General features: G+C 37.9%; 1 protein-coding gene across 1 annotated transcript in view; it reads left to right on the top strand.

The window, feature by feature from the left end:
- The first annotated feature begins 234 nt into the window (after positions 1 to 234).
- The window catches only part of GRIN3A (glutamate ionotropic receptor NMDA type subunit 3A), a 214,829-nt gene continuing 192,709 nt past the window's right edge, over positions 235 to 22,354 (top strand). Inside the window, exon 1 of the mRNA XM_049770011.1 lies at positions 235 to 1,392. Coding sequence (XP_049625968.1) covers positions 688 to 1,392 — 705 coding nt within the window. The 5' untranslated portion in view covers positions 235 to 687. The remainder of the gene's footprint in view (positions 1,393 to 22,354) is intronic.

Genomic DNA, 22,354 nt, shown 5'->3' with positions numbered 1-22,354 from the left:
TCCAAGGAAGCCGGCGGCGGCGACTGGGAGAGGCAAGAGGACGAAAGGAAGAAGCAAGAGGGGAAGTAGCGGGGGGACTAAAGCAAATTGCAGCCAGCACTGGGGGAAAGCCTCTGAGAGCTTGGCCCACGGAGGAGCGGAGAGCTTTGGGCTTCTTTTGCGCTCGCAGGGCGTGAATCTCTTCTTCTCTCAGCAAGACCCCCAAGGAAAGAAAGAAGTGGGGCTCGCCTGGGAGGCAAAGGAGAAGACTCCATCCAAGTGAGCGCATCGCCTGCCTCTCCGAGCTCCGGCTGGTTTCTCTCCGCCCAGCCTCCTCCGCGGGACCCGACGCAGCGCAGTGCCCGAGCCGCCCTGCAGATGGGGTGGGCAGGGAACGGGCGCCTAGGACGCGGGTGACAGGCGCCGGCCCGCCCGCCTGCCGGGCTCAGTGCGGGGGGACCGGGCGGGCAGAGGATGTGAAGCACCGGGACAGTGAGTGAGAGCGGGCTCTGAGATCGCCGAGGGAGCGCAAGGGTTCCAAGTTGGATGGCCCGCAGCCGGCTCCAGCTCCAGCTCCCGGGACCGCTCCCCCGCGTCTAGCGGAGCTCCGCGCGGGACCTGGGGGGCGGAGACCTTAGGCTGCGGCTGCAGGCGGACCAGCCGGGCGGGCGCAGGAGGGGGCGCGCTTTCTCCCTGCGGGTCTCAGTAATGAGGAGACTGAGTTTGTGGTGGCTGCTGAGCAGGGTCTGTCTGCTGCTGCCGCCGCCGCCCTGCGCCCTGGTGCTGGCCGGAGTGCCCGGCTCCTCCTCGCACCCGCAGCCCGGCCAGATCCTCAAGCGCATCGGGCACGCGGTGAGGGTGGGCGCGGTGCACTTGCAGCCCTGGACCACGGCCCCCAGCCCCGCCAACCGCTCTCCGGACGGCAGCCGGGCTGGCGTGCAGCGAGATGAACCCGACCCGGGATCTTGGCGGCCCCCGGTGCCCTCTCCGGGCGCACGCTGGTTGGGAAGCGCCCTCCACGGCAGCAGGGGCCCTCCAGGCGTCCGGAAAGCTGGGGAGGGCGCCGCGGCAGAGACCCTGTGGCCACGGGACGCCCTCCTGTTCGCTGTGGACAACCTGAACCGCGTGGAGGGGCTGCTGCCCTACAACCTGTCTTTGGAAGTCGTGATGGCCATCGAGGCGGGCCTGGGCGACCTGCCGCTCCTGCCCTTTTCCTCGCCTAGCTCGCAGTGGAGCAGTGACCCTTTCTCCTTTCTGCAAAGCTTGTGCCACACCGTCGTGGTGCAAGGGGTCTCGGCCCTCCTCGCCTTCCCCCAGAGTCAGGGCGAGATGATGGAGCTCGACTTGGTCAGCTCCGTCCTGCATATCCCAGTCATCAGCATCGTGCGCCACGAGTTTCCGCGCGAGAGTCAGGTAAGTGAAGTCTGGAGCGTGCAGTGGAGACGGGACGCCTGGGGAGGTGGGAGGGTAGTCCTTAGCCAGAGAGGAAGATACTGGGGGCACGTCCGGAGGGACTCAGGGCGTTCTAACTTTCATAAGAGTCATAGATAGAAAAGATAGTCATAGATAGATAGATAGATAGATAGATAGATAGATAGATAGATAGATAGATAGATAGATAGATAGATAGATAGATAGATAGATAGATAGATAGATAGATAGATAGATAGATAGGTAGATAGAAAGACCCCAGTAAAAGTCAAATATGTCAAGATATAAAAATGGCAAATAACTGATGGAAGAATGAAAAGGAACAGGCAGAATAAGTGAGGGGGGTTTGCTTTGTGTCCGGCGGGCTCTGGGAAATCTAGTAGATTTCTGACGTCCAAGTTCAGTGTCTTGGGGAGCTCTCTAGGTTCTGAAGACTAATATAGGAAATGAGGGAGACGAATCTCTGGCTTCCCTGGAGTCCTTTCCCTTGAGTTACTCGGAGCCTGTGGCGCAAGAGAGCTACATCTGCTCTCTGACTTTAGCTGTGCCTGAGCCTTAGTATAAGAAAACACTTCCCTCTGTCTGCTTTTGAGTGATTAAGACATTTGCAGCGTGCACAGAAGTAATATATAAAGAAAAGTGGTTATTTAGACTTGGGTAGTGGAATGCATTAGAAAGCTTATTTAGTAGCATAAAAATGGATGGGGGAGGGGAATTCACTGAAGATAGTTTCTTTATCCACACCTGCTTTTTTTTATGTAATATGGGTTTAGAGACTAGCTACATGTAGCTGCTAGGTTCTGTTTCAATTATTTACAACTAGAGAAATTAAAAATCAGTTTCCTGTGGGTTAAAAAAAATGCATCTACTTTCCAAAAAGTTATCTATGAACTTGTGTGCTAACAATAATGATAGTACCTAAGAAAAAGGCAGAGTTATTTTAGTGATAGATAGGATTTTTCTGTATGTTGTGCATTATTTTTTTCATCAAAATATTAAACGTCATCAAGCCTTGCACAAAGTATTTCGAAACTAGAGCATTATTGGTATTGATTGGCCCTATTTGGTTTGGTTTGGCTTGGTTTGGAGGGCACACTCTGTGGTGCTTAAGGGTTACTCCTGACTGCACTCAAGAATCATATCTGACAGGCTTAGGGGACCAGATCATATGCTGAGGATCCAATCTGAGTCGACCACGTGTAAGGCAAATATCCTACCCGCTGTACTATCACTATACCCTCACCCATTTTATAGATTGAAAAACTAAGAAAAATCTCAGAACTTGATCAGCATTGGTCAATGTACAAATAAAAAATCCAGACATTAGGGAATATCTATTTGTGTCATTTTATTCTGTCCCTTTAGCTGGAAAAATATTTCTAATCAAGTGGATGAAGAAAGATTAGAAATATATATATATATATATATATGTATATGTATATAACCTAAAAAGACTAAAGGTAAATGCAATTGAAATGTTTGCTAGAACCTATGAACAGAATATCAGGAGAATCCTTAAGATTTCTTATTCTAGGAAAAATGACTTATGTTTCTAGTTAGAAAGGGAGAACCCATGCTACTTTCAGCAGCCATCTATAAGATTTCTATTCAATGTTGAACTCTGGAAATTTGATCTGCAGAGTGCAGGCTAATTAACTTTTATCTGAAATATTCCCATCACCTGAATCTGAATGACTGTAGGTAGCAGATGGGAAAGCATGAAAAATACAGGTGTATGATGATGCCAATGACCAGAGTGTTTTCAAAATGAAATTGCACTCACAGGATGCACCATTATAAATATGTATGAAGAATCAGATCTAACAAGATGCAAGAGTCAGCATCACTTGCTTCTCATCATTGCTTCTTTATTACCTAATACTTCATAAGGTGCCAATAGTGTTCACAATCTCCAGACTCCTTTCCATTTGTAGATTGGTTGGCAAGAGTCTTAAATAGCAAGAATTCTACCATCCCCAAATTAGTGTTCCTTAGTTAAAAGGGAAATTGTCTGTTTCATGATAAATTTGTATAACACAAAGTGTATGATATCAAGGAACTAGTAATAGCATAATCATACAGAATCATACAGAATTAGTAGATTTTTTTAAGGCCTTAGGAGCCCTAAGCACATAACGTCTTAACCAAGGACAACATTTACAAGCTCATAATAAAATAAGTACTCTGCCAAGCACATTTATTTCTGTAGTTTTATTCAGAAATGTATTTTAAATCATTGTTGTCATTGTTACTTTTGTAGCACATATCTTGAAAGGAAGATATTATATTAAGCCAAATCTAATTTGCCCAACTGAGAACATTTTCTTTCATTTCCATTTGTATTTCAAATTCAGACATTTCAAACTTGTCTTACTTTTAGTTATGTTATCGAAATATTATGTCTAATTCCCATAGTTAAGAATGTACAACTCAAAGCCAAGTCATAGCATTCATATCTTCTTTTCTGGAAAGATCTTGTTTTAATACACTAATATAATTTTTTAGCCAACTTTTAAAATGTCAAAGTAATTTCACACATTAAATAAAGCTGCTTTAATTTTAGCCACTGTACTCCCTGGATTCCACTGCCCAATGACCTAATTTATTGAATGTGCCAGCAGTACCAATAGAACCATTCTTTCACTTGCTTTGAGCTGCTGATTTCTTTCATATAAAAACTATAATTAATTAACAAGGATCTGACAAGATCTTGCCACAACTCCTTAATAGAAATAGATACTAATAAAATAATCAAACCTCTAAGAAAAGAAAGCATTGTAGGTTTAATTCTATCTATCAAATATTTAAAACAACCATGGAAGATCATCAGTTGAAAGAAATCAATTACTTTCATGGAAGGAACATTCTTAAAAGTAGCATAGTCAAATGTCTCTCTTTGGAACCATGTGAAATAGATACTAATAAAATAATCAAACCTCTAAGTAAAGAAAGCATTCTAGGTTTAATTCTATCGGTTATTTAAAACAATCATGGAAGATCATCAGTTGGAAGAACCCAATTATTTTCATGGAAGGAACATTCTTAAAAGTAGCATAGTCAAATGTCTCCCTTTGGAACCATGTGTATTAACACTATAATAAAAAGTTTAGTAGAATATTTTACATAGGGTCAAGTTACATTTCCATCCTACCAAAAGTAAAATCTAAATCAATACATTTAGATGATAATTTCAAAGTTCTAGACTCCTATAGTCTTCTAATATTATGCTTCAAATGTATCTTTTTAAGTTTGCTTTATTACATTTAGTTCTTACAGTTTTTTTCTCTGCCTTCCTTAAACTACATTTTTAAGGGGCTTTGTATATTTTTTCCAATGTAAACTCCTTAAAATGTATGGTAATAATTTTCGAAGACAATATAGAGAAGGACCAAGAGGACTGGTCCATGGTAGGAAGCTTGCCATAAAGAGTGGGGCAATTGCAGTTAAGGGAGAGAAGGGACCACTTTAACACTGATAGTTGGAAATGATCACTCCAGCCAAGAATTGGGTATTGAAAGAAGATAAAGTGATATGCATATGCATGATACCCCTTCAGTAAGAAAATGCAAACCAGGGAGAGAGAGAGAGAGAGAGACAGAGACAGAGACAGAGACAGAGAGACAGAGAGACAGAGAGAGACAGAGAGAGACAGAGAGAGAGACAGAGAAACAGAGAGAGACAGAGAGACAGAGAGAGACAGAGAGACAGAGAGAGAAGAAAGAAAAGAGGCAGTCAGGAGCAGTCAGCGAGGAGAGCAGGTGTAAGTATGACAGAACAACTGGGGTCATTGGTAGTGAGACCCTAGTGAAGGTGTTGAACATGGTATGACTGAAACTTTGAACAGATTTGTAACTGTGTATGTCACAGTGGTTCAGTTAAAGAATTTATTTAAATATATTCATGTGGGACCAGAGAGATAGCTGGAGGTAGTGCATTTGCCTTGCATGCAGAAGGATGGTGGTTCGAATCCCAGCATCTCATATGGTCCCCCGAGCCTGCCAGGAGTAATTTCTGAGCATAGAGCCAGGAGTAATCCCTGTGTGTAGCTGGATGTGACCCAAAAACCAAAATAAATAAATATATATATTCATGTAAAATATATATAAGTATATGTGAATATATAAATATATATGTATATATTTAAATATACCTTATTTGATATATTATTTATTATTTAAATATATAATGAGGTAGTAGCAAGTAGTAACAAGTGTATATTTTTGTAAAGGGCTTATTTTTGTAGGGGCATATTTTGTATCAGGACTAGAGAGATTGTACAAAGGGTAAGACATGAAGGTAGCTGGCACTGGTTTGAACCCCAACACCACAAATCGTTATTTCCCAAGCACCACCAGCAGTCATTTCTAAATCTAGAACCAACAGAAAGACCTGAGTAAGGTTGGGTGTAATCCAAAACCAAAAAAGAATTTTTTTTTAATAAAGAAAGGTAGATCTCATGCAGATACTACATTGGTTCTTATTAAAATTCCACATTAGTTACACTGGGCAAAGTTGATGAAGTAAGATATTTTACTTAGACTCAAAACCATACAATTAAATTGCTTCTATTTTAACTCTTGAAATGTTGAATGTATCAATCATGATTTGCCTGACTCATGAACTATATATATGTTAAATTATTGGTATATATCTGCTGCCATGGAAATTTGAGTTTGGGGAGCTCTATTGTCTCTGACAATATATGAGAACTTGCTAGAATTTTGCTAGTGTAACACCACTTTGCTCTGGTACAGGTGACATAAAATTGATACCACCACTACATAACTTAGGTGTCTCATCAGGGGACAAGTAGACAAGTAAAGGACATTTATTTTTAATACATCTGCCTCAAATGAGTTCATTTTCCTTGACCTTCTCCATGCAAGCACTAGTCTCTTTCCTCTGTAGGAAATGTTTTCTCTGACTTATGATAAATGGTTGATAGTGGTACCTAATTGTTGCTGACTTGAAGATAAATGATTTCAAATTAAATATCAGGTGATACAAAACTTTTGTTTGGGGTGATCTTGAAGAACAGAGACCTAGGTTTAATTTGGAAGTTTTTATTTTCGATTTTAGGGATTTCTTTTTATAATACCTATTATTTGAATAGAGCAGAAAAGCAGACAACATTCAGTGATCAATTAATCTGTCTCAAGTTTTTCTGCCTGTTATAATAAAACATAAAGAATATTTTATCTTAATCTTCTTTGTTATATCTTATAGCTAAGTTATAATTTAGTTGACTAATCTAAGTTTTGAATCATATGGAGACTTCTTTTTTTGTTCATTTATTTGGGCCACATCCAATGGCGCTTAGGGGTTACTTCTGGATCTGTGCTCAAAAATCGTTCCTGGCTCAGAGGACCATATGGGATGCATGGGATCAAACTCTCATCCATCCTGGGTCAGCCACATGCAAGGCAAATATCCTAACACTGTTTTACCACTCCAGCCTCCTGGAGACCATTTTCAATGTATATTTCTTTAGTGTTTTTCCCCCTGATTCTTAATACTGAAAAAAGGCCATTTTTTGTGATATTCCATTATTTCCATTTATTTGTGATAATGGATTTTGTTTTCCTAAATACTTTCAGAATTCTAACCACATTGTTTAACAGATCACAGCATAATGGAAAAGTATATTAAGTAGTAGTCAAAGACTTCTGTCCAACTTTGTCTCTTACTCCCAATAAAATCTCAGACAAGTGTTTGTATTTCTAAACCTCTCTGATACTGTGAACCGGAAGTTGTTCTGTGAATCAAATCAGAAGTTGTGCTTTGATAAGAATTAGTCCTTAGAGATCGCTCAAAGGATTCAAAGACAAACTTTGCATATGGGAGTCCCGATTTTAACATCAGCACTACCTGTCTCTTACTGGCCTCTAATTACTTCACTAGAAGTAGCCCCCCCCCCAGCACAACCATGTAACCCCAAGAATCAAAATAAGTGTCTCATTGCCATAGTAATAGCATGTGATTCAGTATAAAGTATCTTTATACTCCACTTTACTCTCTACCCTCTTTTTCATTTTTTTTTTCTTAAAAACTAACAATAGGGGCCAGAGAAATAGCACAGTAGTAGGGCATTTGCCTTGCACCCAGCCAACAGAGCTGGATTTGATTCCCAGCATCCCATATGGTCCCCTAAACCTGCCAGGAGCGATTTCTGAGCACAGAGACAGGAATAGTCCCTGAGTTCAGCTGGGTGTGGCCCAAAACAAAAAAGCAATAATCAGTTATGCATATTCCAAAATAAATCCAAATTAACTATGCTTCTGAGTCAGTTTTACACTTATCTATAATGAGAAATTATATTATTTCTGTACCAATGGCAACTTCTTACCAATGTTACATGTTGCACAGCTGCTAGTCAGAGGTGCTGTGTTAGAAAATTCACAAAGATTCCCAGATTTTTCCAGAGGTGTTGGTCTCTTACAATTGTAGGTTTATCCTGTATGCAAATTTAGCGAAAATCACTTTTTTTTTTTTGGTTTTTGGGTCACACCCGGCAGTGCTCAGGAGTTACTTCTGGCTGTCTGCTCAGAAATAGCTCCTGGCAGGCATGGGGAACTATATGGGACACCAACCACCTTTGGTCCTGGATCGGCTGCTTGCAAGGCAAATGCCACTGTGCTATCTCTCCGGGCCCCTAAGCGTAAATCACTTTAATCTATTGCTATATGATCCTGATGCTCACCCTCACTCCGTTTACTATTCAACTAAGCACACTGCTTGACTCCTCGTATATTTTTTTCAGAAGCAAGCTTGTAAAATCACCCCACGCACCATATTTCCAACCCCAGGTGAATATGTCTGAATCAGGGTTGCTCCTGAAATAGTCCAGACCACACTGGGGATGGGGGTGAAACACAGATAGTCTGGCAGTCTTTTACCTAATATCTCCACCAAACTGCCTGCCAGATTGTTTTTATTGAGTCCAAGGACCACTCCTAGGTGGGGCAGCTATCCTGAGCTATCCCGCCCAGGGACATATAAGACAGTCTTTGTTTTGGAATAAATCCAAGTTGTAAACAAACATACAAAGGAACCAGGGATGATCTTTGTTTTTGGTAAAATAAGGTGTAACCTAATACAAGCCTTTGTTTTGTTTTGTTTTGTTTTGTTTTGTTTTTGGGCCACACCCGATGCCGCTCAGGGGCTACTCCTCACTATATGCTCAGAAATCTCCCCTGGCTTGGGTGACATATGTAATGCCAGTGGATCGAACCCAGCAAGTCAGACGCCTTACCACTAGCATCACGACTCCGGCCCTGCCTTTTTGGTTTTCTGCACTTCACCTTTGAACTCAATGATTTGGTCCTCAGCAACTGCTATTCTTGTGATCTCTTTCAGTGAACTTTTCATTTCACCTACCAAGTTTTTCAGTTCTGTCATTTCTCTTTGTATTTTTCTCATTTCTGCTTTCGTATTTTATTGGCAGTACATTTATTGTTTCTTTGAGCTAGTTGAATGTCCTAAGCATTTCTACCCAAAAGCCCATTTTAGAGAGATTATTTAGGGGTTTACTGTTGATTGGATCCTCATGATTACATTCTTCACCCACAAGTATGGTGTTTTGTACTGCTTGGTCATGGTTGCTTTTGTGTTCTCAAGATGCAGGTTTTTTTTTTTGTTTTGTTTTGTTTTGTTTTGTTTTTTTAATATCACCATCAGAGCCTTCTCCATTTCCAGGGAGGTCTCTTTATGTGGGTGGCCACTGATCTGTGGAGTGGTTGGCTACAAGTCCTTTTGTTCTGGCAAATCAGATTGCTCCCATAAGCCTGTCTTGATGATGAACGTATTATGTTTGTCCTACTAACATAAATTCCTTATCTCATTATACATAAGTAACAAACAATTTACAGATCAGGTATTTGAAAACTATTGAAAGTCTTACACATGTATGTGGGATTCCCTAGTGTGGTTCTGCTTGTTTTGTTGGTCCTATTAATAGGAAATGAACATATTTTTGTTTTCTCATCAACGTCCCTAGCTCAAACCACACTTATATACTTATGTAGAGGAACTATACAGCACCAGAAATATGTTATTCCTATAAAGACAAGGCAAGAAGGAAGAAAGAACATCTCAGCATTTGCTTTGTTGTTTTTTGTGTGAATTCATGAGAAAAAAAATAAAGGAGATATTTAGACACCTTGTCTATATTTCTCAAATTTTTTAGAAAATGTGGGAGAAAAGAGCAATGATGAAAAGTTGAACAAAGAGTAATTTGGCTATCTGGCCCCAAGTTTGCACACTGCCCTTTTGTCCCAACCAAATTTAACAGCTAAATAAAACTCTCACATCTGAATATATAAGACTGAGATACTTTCAGGAGAAACCATTATCTATTTCCTAATATTAATCATCTTCTCCTTAGGGTAGCAGATGGTTAATATTCACTTGAGCTGGTATTGTATCAGTTGAAGTAATTCCAACACTGTGAAATATTTGGTTCAGCAGAGGTATTCTATTTATAAAGCTGAGATATCAAGTGTTCAAGTGGTAAATTAATATAAGTTATTTTTTTCTGATTGAATTATGCCACATTTTATACGAGACATAAACTTGAGGTTTGAGAGATAATTCATATGTATATAGTAGTGTTTTGTTTTCAAGGATAGAGTATGGTGCTCATATAATCTTAATATTATTGAGGTTTATGGCTATATATAAAACTACATATATATGTGTATATATGTATACAGATACATACATATTTATTTATATGTAGCACTGGGGAAATAGCACTAAGACCTTTCATAACCTAGGTCCTGAATTCAAACTCCAACACCAAATTTTGCTGCTAGATTGACCTTTGTGACCACAGAAAGAAAGGAATGCTGGGACAGGACTGAGGTATGGAAATGGAGAGACCTTCAAAATTAAATAAAAGTAGCATAAGAACTAAAGTCTTCTACCATACTCTCCAGAGTATTTCTTGGTAAATATGTATCATTTATACTGGTGGAGCTGAAGAGGGCAAGACAGTTGACTTATATGTGGTCCACCTGGCTTCGGTCCCCAGCATTTTCATATGGTCCCCAGACCCCTCCCAAAATTGATCCTGAGTACAAAGGCAGAATGAAGCTCTGAGAACAATCAGGAGTTGTAAGAATAAAAAACAAACACAATTTGATTAGATTAAAATCATATTTAAAGGATTAGTTCTAATTCCCAACCCTAAGGAAAAAAATGAAGATAAACTCTACTAAATTGAAGCTCACTTAGTTTCAATGTACTCAAGTACACTTCAAGTGAGGAGTGTATAATATTGTTTAGCAAATAAATGATCTTGAAGGCCCAGTTTCAACAAATTGTTCCTTTGTCTAGGTAAAAATAATTGAATCTTTTGGACAATTAGGTCACAAATTAGTGTTCCACTTTAATAGTATTGGTAAGAAATTTACCAACCTTAGCTTATCTGACATCCTAATTTCTCATAGAAAGCCTTTATGATCTACATTTAAGGAGTAATAGAATATAAATTACGTCTTTATTTAATAAAGAAATATAATGATGTCCAGTTTCGATATGTATGACTTGTTAGGTTAGATGCTTGGGCATTTGTTTATTTAGAATTTATAATTTCTTTATTTTTATTTTTAAAATTTAAAATTTGTGATTTGCAAAGTTATCACAGCTGAGTTTTAGACATACAATGTTTTAGTACACTACCAGTGTCAACCTCTCTCCACCAATTTCCCAGAATCTATCCCATTCCAACACCCTCTTCTCCAGCATGCCATCACAATAGCTCCTTTTAAAGTTCGGTTCTTAAAGTTTGGATCATGGTTTCATTGTTGATTATGCAACGGCTTTAGTTCTATTCTTTCTTAATACCACCAATACACCTGAGTCCCCTTTGCCCCATCCCTTGTTATATCACATCTGTTTTTCTCCTCCTCCACTCAATTTCTTTCTTTCTCACTATTCATCTGAGGCCAAGAGTGTTCTAGAAAACACCTATTTAAACCATTGACTATTTTTGTAGTTATTCTTAATGGGGGAGTTTAGTCCATTGACATTTAATGAGATTATTGACAGAGAAGGTTTTGTGCTATTATATTGTTTGGGTTTTTTGTTGTTGTTGTTACAATTGGGTGTTTGGGTTGAGTAATTGATCTCTAAGTGGTTCATTTAGAGTCAGTTTGGTTAGTTCAAATGTGAGGTGTTTTTTTTTTGTTTGTTTGTTTTGTGTTTTTTTTTGGTCTGAGAATGTTTCTAGTCCTCCCTCCCATGTAAATGAGAGTTTTGCAGGGTAGTGAACTCTAGGTTGGAGGTTTCTTTAATTCAGTAATTTAAATATGTCATTCCACTGTCTTGTCTGAATTGTTTCTAATGGAAGGTATAGTTTGATTCTTATGGTCTTTCCTTTGTACTTGAGGTGTTTTTTCTTCTTTATTACTTTGAAGAATTCATCTCTCTATTTTTTTGGCACTTGGATTGCTATATGTCTAGGTGTTGATCTTGTAGGGTCTATTTTATTTGGAACTCTTCGCCTCTTAGATTTGTACAGGTGTCTCTTTCCATAGAGTGAGGGAAATTCCTTGATATTATTTTCCTCACTACTTATTCTTCCCCTTCCCCTTTCTCTTTATCCTTTCCTTCTGGTATTCCTGTAAGTTGTAGATTATTTCTTTTGTCTTTGTTCATTAAGTATCTTACATTTTCTTTCAATGTTCTGTCTCTCATTTCTTTATTGACTACATTCTTGCTGGCTTGCATTTTGTCTTCAAGTTCATCCATGCAATTCTCTATGTGTATAATTATGCTACTGTGTCTTGCTAGCATATTCTTTAGTTCCCTTAGTTCCATTTGTATGGACTCTCTCATCTACTGAGAGTTCTTTTTTGAATTGTATGAATTGTTCATCTATGGATTTCTTAATCTCTTGCTTAGTGATTTGTTGAATCCCATTGCTAAGAGATTAAATGCTGATTTTAGGTCCTCATCTATGAAGTTTGTGCATTTTGGAGTACTTGGGAATCTGCGTGGATTCCTCTCCATGTCCCCCAGCTGCTGGTGTCTTTCTTAGTTTCCCATTGTTCTTTGCATAGGGTGGGTTGGGTGCTGGAGTTTCAGGGTGTTTTTATCAAGTGGTTCTGTTTAATTGTGTAGGAGGTGCTTGGAGGTAGATTTGTTTTAGAACTTATTTATTCTACATAAGCAAGGTTACCCAAAAATGGTAGAGATGTTGTAGTTTAGTGTTGGGTTTTACCTTTGACTTAGGGGCTATATATTTTCTAAGGGAGAAAGAAGGTGGGCCTAGTCTGCCTAGGATTGCCTGGTATATCCTGAAATGTCGTCTTGTGGGGCAGCGGGACTATGGCCAGAGTGCATATGTGCAGATACCACTGAACTATCCTGATCAGAAGGCTGGGCTTCTGACTGGAAGAGGCTGAGGTGCAATTGGGGAAGAGGCCATTTACACGTAGTCTGATTTTAAAACCTGTTTTAACTTTGCTTCTCAGCCACACTAAAAGAAAATAGGGTCTTCAAAATTGGGGTGATGAGAGCTTATGGGGATCACACACAGCTTACCTTTGCTAGAGGGAAGAGAGCTTCTGACTGGCAGTGGCTGGAGGATCAGTTGGGTTGTACGGTTATTCTAAATATTACATATAAGTGATATAATTCTGTTTTTATCCTTCTTCTGGTTTACTTTATTACCTTCCAGTTCCATCCATGTTGCAGCTAATTGAATGATTGCTTCATTCTTTAAAGATATGTACTATTCCATTGTGTGTGTGTGTGTATATATATATATATATATATATATATATATATATATATATATATATATATGTATGTATGTACTACATCTTCATAATCCACTCATCTGTTCTTGGACTTCTAGGTTGATTCCAGCTCTTAGCTATTATACTGAATGCTGCGATGAGTAGCAGTGTGCATATGCCTTTTTGAATAAATGTTTTTATTTCATGGGGATACATACCCAGTAGTGGAATTGCTGGATCATATAGCAGCACGATTTTGAGTTTACTAAGAACCCTCCCATACTATTTTCCATTGGGAGTGGACCAGGCAGCATTCCACCAGCAGTGGATGAGAGTTTCTTTTTCACCACATCCCAGACAACACAGATTATTCCCAATATTTTTGATGAAGATGTAAGTATACTTTATTGATTCTAAGTCTTTTTCTACTACCACTGTTTGGGCAAGTGAAAGAAGAAAGAGGCTAAATATGAGGGAGAAGAACATGCATGGGTCTAAGCTAAGGTATAAGAGTTGGCTTATTTTGATGTGGTAGGCTATTATTTTGAGGTGGAACGCTCCTCTTATCAGAATTCTCTGAATCTGTGTCTGTGATATCCAGGACTCTGTAATACCAACTACTTAAGCATCATGAGATATGGAGGTTATATTGTATTATCCCAGGAGACTTATGATGCTGATAAAAAGAATGATACAAAACCAGATGAGAAGATGATAAGGTTATATGATACAAACAAAAAATAGGAGTAATACATAAAGGGATCATATTCCAAGGAATACAAGTAGCTTCTAGAAGCTAAAACACACAAACACTTACACACATACACACAAAGACAAATATTATTTCATTAGAAGTTTTGGAAGGCTAGTCAATCTCTCATGCACTGCAAGAAGCAATTGGCATACTCTGGGGGCAGTAGATAAGGCATTTGCTTTGCATGCAGTCGACCTGGGATGACCCGGGTTTCATCCCCTGCATCCTGTATGATTCTCCAAGCCTGCTAGGAAGTATTTTTGAGTGCAGAGCCAGGAGTAACCCAAAAAAGGAAGGAAGGATGGAAGGAAGGAAGGAAGGAAGGAAGGAAGGAAGGAAGGAAGGAAGGAAGGAAGGAAGGAAGGAAGGAAGGAAGGAAGGAAGGAAGGAAGGAAGGAAGGAAGGAAGGAAGGAAGGAAGGAAGGAAGGAAGGAAGGAAGGAAGGAAAAAAAGGAAGGAAGGAAGTCCTATAACACTTTGACTTTATTTTTTTAATTTTTTTAATTTTAATTATGTGAACAATGATGCAAAGAAAGAGGACAAGGTAAAGTTACAGTGGAAGGACAATCACCCAAAAACAAAATTCTCAGAAGAAATCCCCCTGCTGGCACCTTAATTTTAAACTTACAATCAAAGAAAGATAAAACAGAACCCATGTACAATTACTTTGTCCCTCAAGACCCCAGATTGTAGAACATTATAAATTTTCATAGCGGTACACAAAGCAATCTAAAGCCATAAAATTTATGTAACTCCTTAAACTTGAAGACATAGTAGTTTTTTACATTTCCATGCATATTCATATTAGTTTAAGTTAACCTTAACAGTTTAAGTGTTTTTTTTTAAGTTTTAGAATCAAAGGAGCACAGTAAAAACGGTATTAGAGTGGCAATTATTATTTGCATAGGCCCACCAAAGTATGGGGGACATGGGAAGGAAAAGCCTTGGCCTAAATACAAGGAGACCCTATCCCTAAAGTTTCCTGACATAAAACCAATTCTAGGCTCCGGAAAACTAGTTTGTCCAATCCAGGTCATTGTTTGTAGTGCCAATACTGTTTTATTTTAACACTTTGACTTTAAACAGTTTTCAAACAAGACTTCCAAATGTTTTAAACTACTGATCATGATAATTTGTTAATACTTCTGCTCACAAGACTTAGACATGGTAAAGAGGTAAATAAAAGTAGGGTGTAATGCAGGTGTTGTGGTTGAATTTATTGTGCAGTCAGTCACCTAGTGCTCTGGAAAAATTTAAAAGCAATACATTTTGTGTCTTTACAGAGATCACTACATACTTATAAGCATCATCCAACTGATATTTTAGACTTCTTGGAAGAGAAGGGAGTTGTTTTAAAAAAGATAATCAACTTGTGGATGAAAATTTTTAGAATTTTTGCCTCTAGAATAGACTATATATATTATTAATGGAACTGATTTAAGGAGCATGTTAGTTTAATGTTTAAAAGACAAATGTACTATTATGTTAAGACTTATAGCAAAAAGACTTTTTAGGCAAATTTTTATTGAGTTCTGACTGTTAAAACTGATCTAATGTGAGGCACTTTATAAATGCATGTTTCTCTCTGAATATGAAAATAAATCATATTCACCACTAACCCTTAGGGTCCACAGATATTCTTTAATAGAATTTTTATGTATTTTGTTTTCTTGGAGCTCATGGTTTAAATATTTTAGAAATAGTTGGGGCCACAATTAGCATTAGTGTCACTTCAGCTGAGCACTATTTATAAAAGAACAAGAAAAAAGATAACAGAAAATATTTGGCCATTTTCTTTTTCACAGTAAAAGGTTGGCAAGACTTTTGAGATGATGGTATTTCTGTATTAAATATGAGATTCTGAGACCAGAGAAGTAGTACAGAATAAAAGTGCTTGCACTCAGAAAACCCAGGTTGGTGCCCTGGTAATGCCTATGCTCTCCAAGCAATTCTAGAAGTCATCCCTGAGCCTACAATCAAGAGTAAACCCAAAATACTGCTGAGCATGGCCCACACACTGATTGTTCATATTTGCTGTCAAGTTTATATGTTCATCATTTACCAAGTGACTGAATCTAGAGTTGCAAACAATAACTTAATCTGAATCATTTAATCATTTAGTAGCATTCTCAGGAATGAGGCAGGGGCTTCATCTGCTCTGCTCTCAAGAGTAGTCATAATGATCTTTCTTTCACTAAACCCTTTAGTGCTTGTACAGCCTGCATATAACCTAGTGATGTTTTTAGTGTTGAAGGCATCAGCTCAAAGTCAAAGAAGATAGGCTAGGAATTTCTAGATTAAAATGAGAAATGTTATTTCCACGAACAAGGTTAGGATACTTAGTGTGTCTTTCAATAATAGAATCATTCTGGCTCAGTTGTAGAATTTTATTTTATTTATTTTTTTCTTTTCAAATAACCATAGATACTCAAAGAGCAATTTAATTCAATCAGCAATTTTTTATGCAGATGGTGAATTTAATAAAGGCAAACAATGGTCAGTTATTGTGGTGGTGTTATAAGGAATTCATTTGAATGATATTATATGTTGTGCTAATCATTTACAGAAATGCTTCAGTGTATACCTGAAAATAAATGATAAATCCATTCCTGAATTAATTATAGCTATATGCCATCCACTGGTTGCAGTCACACAGAGCCATCTAGTGGTCTTAAAAATACAAGTTTAAGTTAAATCATGCTAAGATTCCAATCTCCTGAAATTGGAAAGGACAACAAATAACTTTTAGTTTATTTTCTGATAGAAGATTAGAATTAATTCAGTGGAGAAGAAAACTTGTTCTGCCTTCAAAGACTGTTCAATAATCTTTTCTGCTGCCTTAACTCTAATTGCAGTTACAAAACTTGAACTACTCAAATGTGCAGAGAAAGAGGTTAACAAGGAAATGGGAATCATAATTCTTATTATCTTTAAAATATATAGTGGTTTAATAGTTTAGTAGCTGCATTTGCCATCACTGTAGTCTCATAATACAATACAAAGATTATAGCCATTTTATTCCAGATAATTTTGAAAGTCAATAAAATACCGTAACAGAAAATAAAATCACTTATAAATATATAATCCAGGGATTTAGACTTATGTCTATTATTAAATTTGGACCATGCCATTTAATAATTTTTAATTTTGTAAATACATGTTTTATATATGTGTGTGTTATGTATCTAAAGGCATTATAAAACATGACATGATTTCAATAGTTCCTTTATTTTTAATGACTCAAAAATTTCCCGTTAAATGCTTGTTTTATGACTTGTTATACATATATTACTTCATATTTATATTTATTTATATATTATTATGTTGTATATAATTTTTATATTTATATATTACATATATTAGTTTAATCCAGGTATTTTATTAAAAAATTTAATAAAGTCAATCATAATGAAGCCTTAGCAGACTTATCCTCCTAAAATCCTTATAGTGCTGTGGAAGACATCTGCTTGATATTATCATGGTTTTTCTTTTTTCTGTTCTTTCACTGTTTATTACTGTTTATGCTTCAGGATTTTGACTTTTGATGCTAATAATTATGATGGAATCAATGTGTTGTCCAATGTGAAAGCTCTATATGAATCTTAATTTTAAATTATTTTAAGCCATATAAAAATGCCATTTTATTTCTTGAGAATTATAATACCAGTTTGAGTTCTCAATTGCTAACTACAGCTTGTAGTGACAACAAAATATTGTGCCTCATTAAGAAGTTTCTATCGAACAGATGTCTTGTTGTCAAAGGGTATACAGTAGTAAGGAACAAAACTCACTTCATGGAGCTCAAAGAAAGAATTTATTTTTGAAAATTATAAGAAAACAATAAGATGCAAAATTTAGAAGATACAATTGGACTATAGCACTGAAAACTTTTCAAGAATAAAGTTACTCACTTTATTATTCTTTCCTCGGTAGCTCCTTTTTTTCCACTCAGTAGACATTTTGTGATTTCTCACTTTACATCTTCTTTTTCCTCCTTTCTGGATATCAGCATCTTCAGCATCATAGCAGCATTATATCAGCATCACCTTTTTGACATAACTTTTTTTTGTGGTGTTGGGGTGAAGAACACATGCAGTAATCCTTGGGCTTACCTCTGACATGAGGCACAGAGTTACTCCTAGCGGTGCTCCCTATGCAGTGCCAGGGATCTAACAAGGATTGGCTGTGTATAGACAACCTGTACTATCTCTTTGGCCCAAACTTATATAACTTATATAACTATGATTATAATTTTAAAAGATAGCATATAGCCTTGGTGCCATGTGACTTACAACTCATCCATGTTTCTTATATCTTGATTGACATTTTCCAGACAGCTAGCTGACTGACTTCCATTGTTTTATCTTCCACTCAAGTTGTATATCCTCCTTTAATCCAACACCAGTGACCAGATTACCCCAGGTAACTGCCTAATATAAAACTTAGAATATCCTTAAGTTAAATAGCAAAGTTCATTCTACTTACAATCTAGCAAGTAAAACAATAACAGATGTAAACAAATCATTCTCTGGTATGATTGTAGAATCAAGTAGAGGAGAGAAAATTATAGCAGAGCACAGAATTAGAGAATGACTATGGTTAATCAGTAACATCTATCAAACAGGAAAGTACATGAAAAGTGAATCATGCAAATACTTGAAGAAAGAACATTATAAGCAAAGAAGACAAAGTTACAACCCCTTGAGGGTAGGGATGTTTATACTAATAAATATATGCTGGTGGCCTCCAACCACCACCGGATTGCCACTGTAATGCCTAGCCAAGCACAGAACTGTAGGCCCTGGCAGAACATCATTTGACATCACCCTATATTAAAACAAAAAGTATATGACTTTTTTCATTGCTAAATGAAAAAATATTAAAAAGTACATCTATATTAAATATCTATATAGAAAAACATACATAGCCAAGTTGTCACAATCTGTGGATGATTTAAGCTCTAATTCAGATTGATTTTTCCATTGAAACAGTGTTTTCTGTGACTGTTAAGACCTCAGACCAGGACACAAAAAGCTCTTTGACCCATAGTATAGTAAAATTCTGACATTAATGGTTCTATTGATACTAAAAGCTATATGAACAGCCTCTTTTTATTTCAAACCCAGAGGAGGAAAAACAAGGAAGAAAAGCATGTCCTGACTCTATCTTTAGTTTTTGACTCTAAAAATCATCTTTATTGCCTTGGAAAAACTCTGAGCCTCAGTTTCCTTCATTATAGTCACTCACTGAGCTAGTTTTGAATGCCCACTGTGATTATGTTATAATTATGCAAGTTTCAATGAGTTGATATTAGTAAAATGCTTTGTAGATTCAAATTTAAAAAATTAGTATTTCTGGGCTTGAGCAGTGGCTCAAGGGTTAAGGCATGTGCCTTGCCTAAGCTAGTCTAGGACAAACTACAGTTCGATTCCCAGCGTCCTTTATGGTCCCCAAAGCCAGGAGTGATTTCTGAGCAAATAGCCAGGAATAACCCCTGAGCATCACCTGCTGTGGCTCAGAAAAAAACAAAAACAAAAACAAAAACAAAAGTATTTCTATTAGGACATCTTTTTCTTGAGAAAACTAGTTCCCTTTGGTGAAGGGATGGGTATTGGAACATTGTATGACTGAAACTTACCCATCAACAACTCTTTATACTTTTGTGTCACATGGTAATTCAATTAAAAAATTTAAATACTAGTTCCAGTTTTGGAAAGCCAGGAAACATCATTTCTAATTTGGCTGTAGGAATAACAGCTTTATTCTGTTCTCATGCAATGAACTATGTGGCCATATGATTTCTTTGAAATTGCCAGCAACTGGAGAAGGATGGAGAGTAGAATTTTATGCTTCTCAAAGAAGACTTTAAAATAATTTCTTTTTTTTAATTAATATCTTTATTTAAACACCTTGATTACAAACATGATTATGGTTGGGTTTCAGTCATGTAAAGAATACCCCCCTTCACCAGTGCAACATTCCCATCACCAATGTCCCAAATCTCCCTCCTTCCCACCCCACCCTCACCTGTACTCTAGACAGGCTTTCTATTTTCTTCGTTCATTCTCATTGTTAGGATAGTTCTCAATGTAGTTATTTCTATAACTACACTCATCACTCTTTGTGGGGAGCTTTAGGAAGTGATCTGGAACTTCCAGCCCTCCTCTCTTTTGTCTCTGAAAATTATTGCTAAAATGTCTTTCATTTTTTTTTTTTTTTGGTTTTTGGGCCACACCCGGTGACGCTCAGGGGTTACTCCTGGCTATGTGCTCAGAAGTTGCTCCTGGCTTGGGGGACCATATGGGACACCGGGGGATCGAACCGTGGTCTGTCCAAGGCTAGCGCAGGCAAGGCAGGCACCTTACCTTTAGCACCACCGCCCGGCCCCGTCTTTCATTTTTTTTTAAACCCATATATGAGTGAGACTATTCTGCATCTTCCTCTCCTTCTGACTTAATTCACTCAGCATAATAGATTCCATGGACATCCATGTATAGGAAAATTTCATGACTTCATTTCTCCTAATGGCTGCATAATATTCCATTGTGTATATGTACCACAGTTTCTTTAGCCATTCGTCTGTTGAAGGGCATCTTGGTTGTTTCCAGAGCCTGGCTATTGTGAATAGTGCTGAAATAAATATAGGTGTGAGGAAGAGGTTTTTGTATTGTATTCTTATGTTCCTAGGGTATATCCCTAGGAGTGGAATAGCTGGGTCAAATGGGAGCTCAATTTCCAGATTTTGAAGGAACCTCCATATCGCTTTCCATAAAGGCTGTACTAGACGGCATTCCCACCAGCACTGGATAAGAGTTCCTTTCTCTCCACATCCCCGCCAGCACTGCTTGTTCTCATTCTTTGTGATGCATGCCAATCTCTGTGGTGTAAGGTGATACCTCATAGTTGTTTTGATTTGCATCTCCCTGATGATTAGTGATGTGGAGCATTTTTTCATGTGCCTTTTGGCCATTTGTATTTCTTTTTTTTTTTTTTTTTTGTCAAATTGCCTATCCAATTCTTCTTCCCATTTTTTGATGGGATTAGATGTTTTTTTCTTGTAAAGTTCTGTCAGTGCCTTGTATATTTTGGAGATTAGCCCCTTATCTGATGGGTATTGGGTGAATAGTTTCTCCCACTCAGTGGGTGGCTCTTGTATCCTGGGCACTATTTCCTTTGAGGTGCAGAAGCTTCTCAGCTTAATATATTCCCATCTGTTAATCTTTGCTTTCACTTGTTTGGAGAGTGCAGTTTCCTTCTTGAAGATGCCTTTAGTCTCAGTGTCCTGGAGTGTTTTACCTATGTGTTGTTCTCTATAACTTATGGTATTGTGGGTGCCCCTGCCTGCAGGGACACCAGTTAAGAAGTGGTTATTCTTTCTTGGAGGGAGATCACGCAAACACAGACAAAGACAGACATGGAGACAGATAAAAGTGGGAAAAGGATTCCAGCCAAATCCGAATCCAATTCCATTTATTGAAACTCAAGGCCCGGCTTATATACTTTTTGTTGGCACAGTTCTGCTCATTAATATGTCGATAGGAAATAGATACATAGAAAAAGCCATATTGCCCAGATAACAAGACCTCATCAGCAAGTAGGATGGAATGTACAGATAATGGGATCCATCTTCATTAGGCTGGGGTGCACTGATAATGGAACCCATGTCAGGCAGGTCGGAATGTACAGATAACGGGGACCTCATAATTTAGACTCAGTTTCCCAGGACCAAAATTCTGTGCCTTCTTTGTTTCTGTACAAGCCTTAAATCTTAAATGTTTACATTTATTTCTCAAGGCTGCCTGCTTTTAGCATAGTTCTTTGCTTGTTGCTCTCCTGTGCCTTACAAGCCTTAAATCTTAAATGTTTACATTTATTTTCAAGGCTGCCTGCTTTTAGCAAAGTTCTGTGCCTGTTACAAGGCCCTGCTTTTTAGCTAGGTTTTCTGCCTTTTCTTAAGGGCTCCTATCATGGTATCAGGTTTGATAGCAAGGTCTTTAATTCATTTGGATTTTACCTTCCTACAGGATGTTAGCTGGGGTTTTGTTTTTGTTTTGTTTCTTTCTTTCTTTCTTTTTTTTGGTTTTTGAGCCACACCCAGTGATACTCAGAGGTTACTCCTGGCTTTGCGCTCAGAAATTGCTCTGGCTTGGGGGACCTTATGGGACGCCAGGAGATAGAACCGTGATCCGCCCTAGGCTAGCGCATGTAAGGCAGACGCCTTATCACTTGCACCACTGCTCTGACCCCTTTAAAAATTTTTCTTAGCATAGGGGTCGAAGTGGAATGTTGAGTAGGATGTTAATTAACATGAGAGAACTTTGGGAATTAAATTTAAAGGTTATTACATGCTTATATATATAGTTAACATTTTGAGATTGCATTATTACAAAATGCCATAAATGGATGGATTCTTAGAAAATAACTGATAATTAAATTCCCCTTTAAT

The sequence above is a fragment of the Suncus etruscus genome, chromosome 1 (assembly GCF_024139225.1).
Source record: "Suncus etruscus isolate mSunEtr1 chromosome 1, mSunEtr1.pri.cur, whole genome shotgun sequence".
Lineage (NCBI taxonomy): Eukaryota > Metazoa > Chordata > Mammalia > Eulipotyphla > Soricidae > Suncus > Suncus etruscus.
The sequence above is the reverse complement of the archived record's forward strand: the minus strand, read 5'-3'. Positions and strand labels throughout refer to the sequence as shown.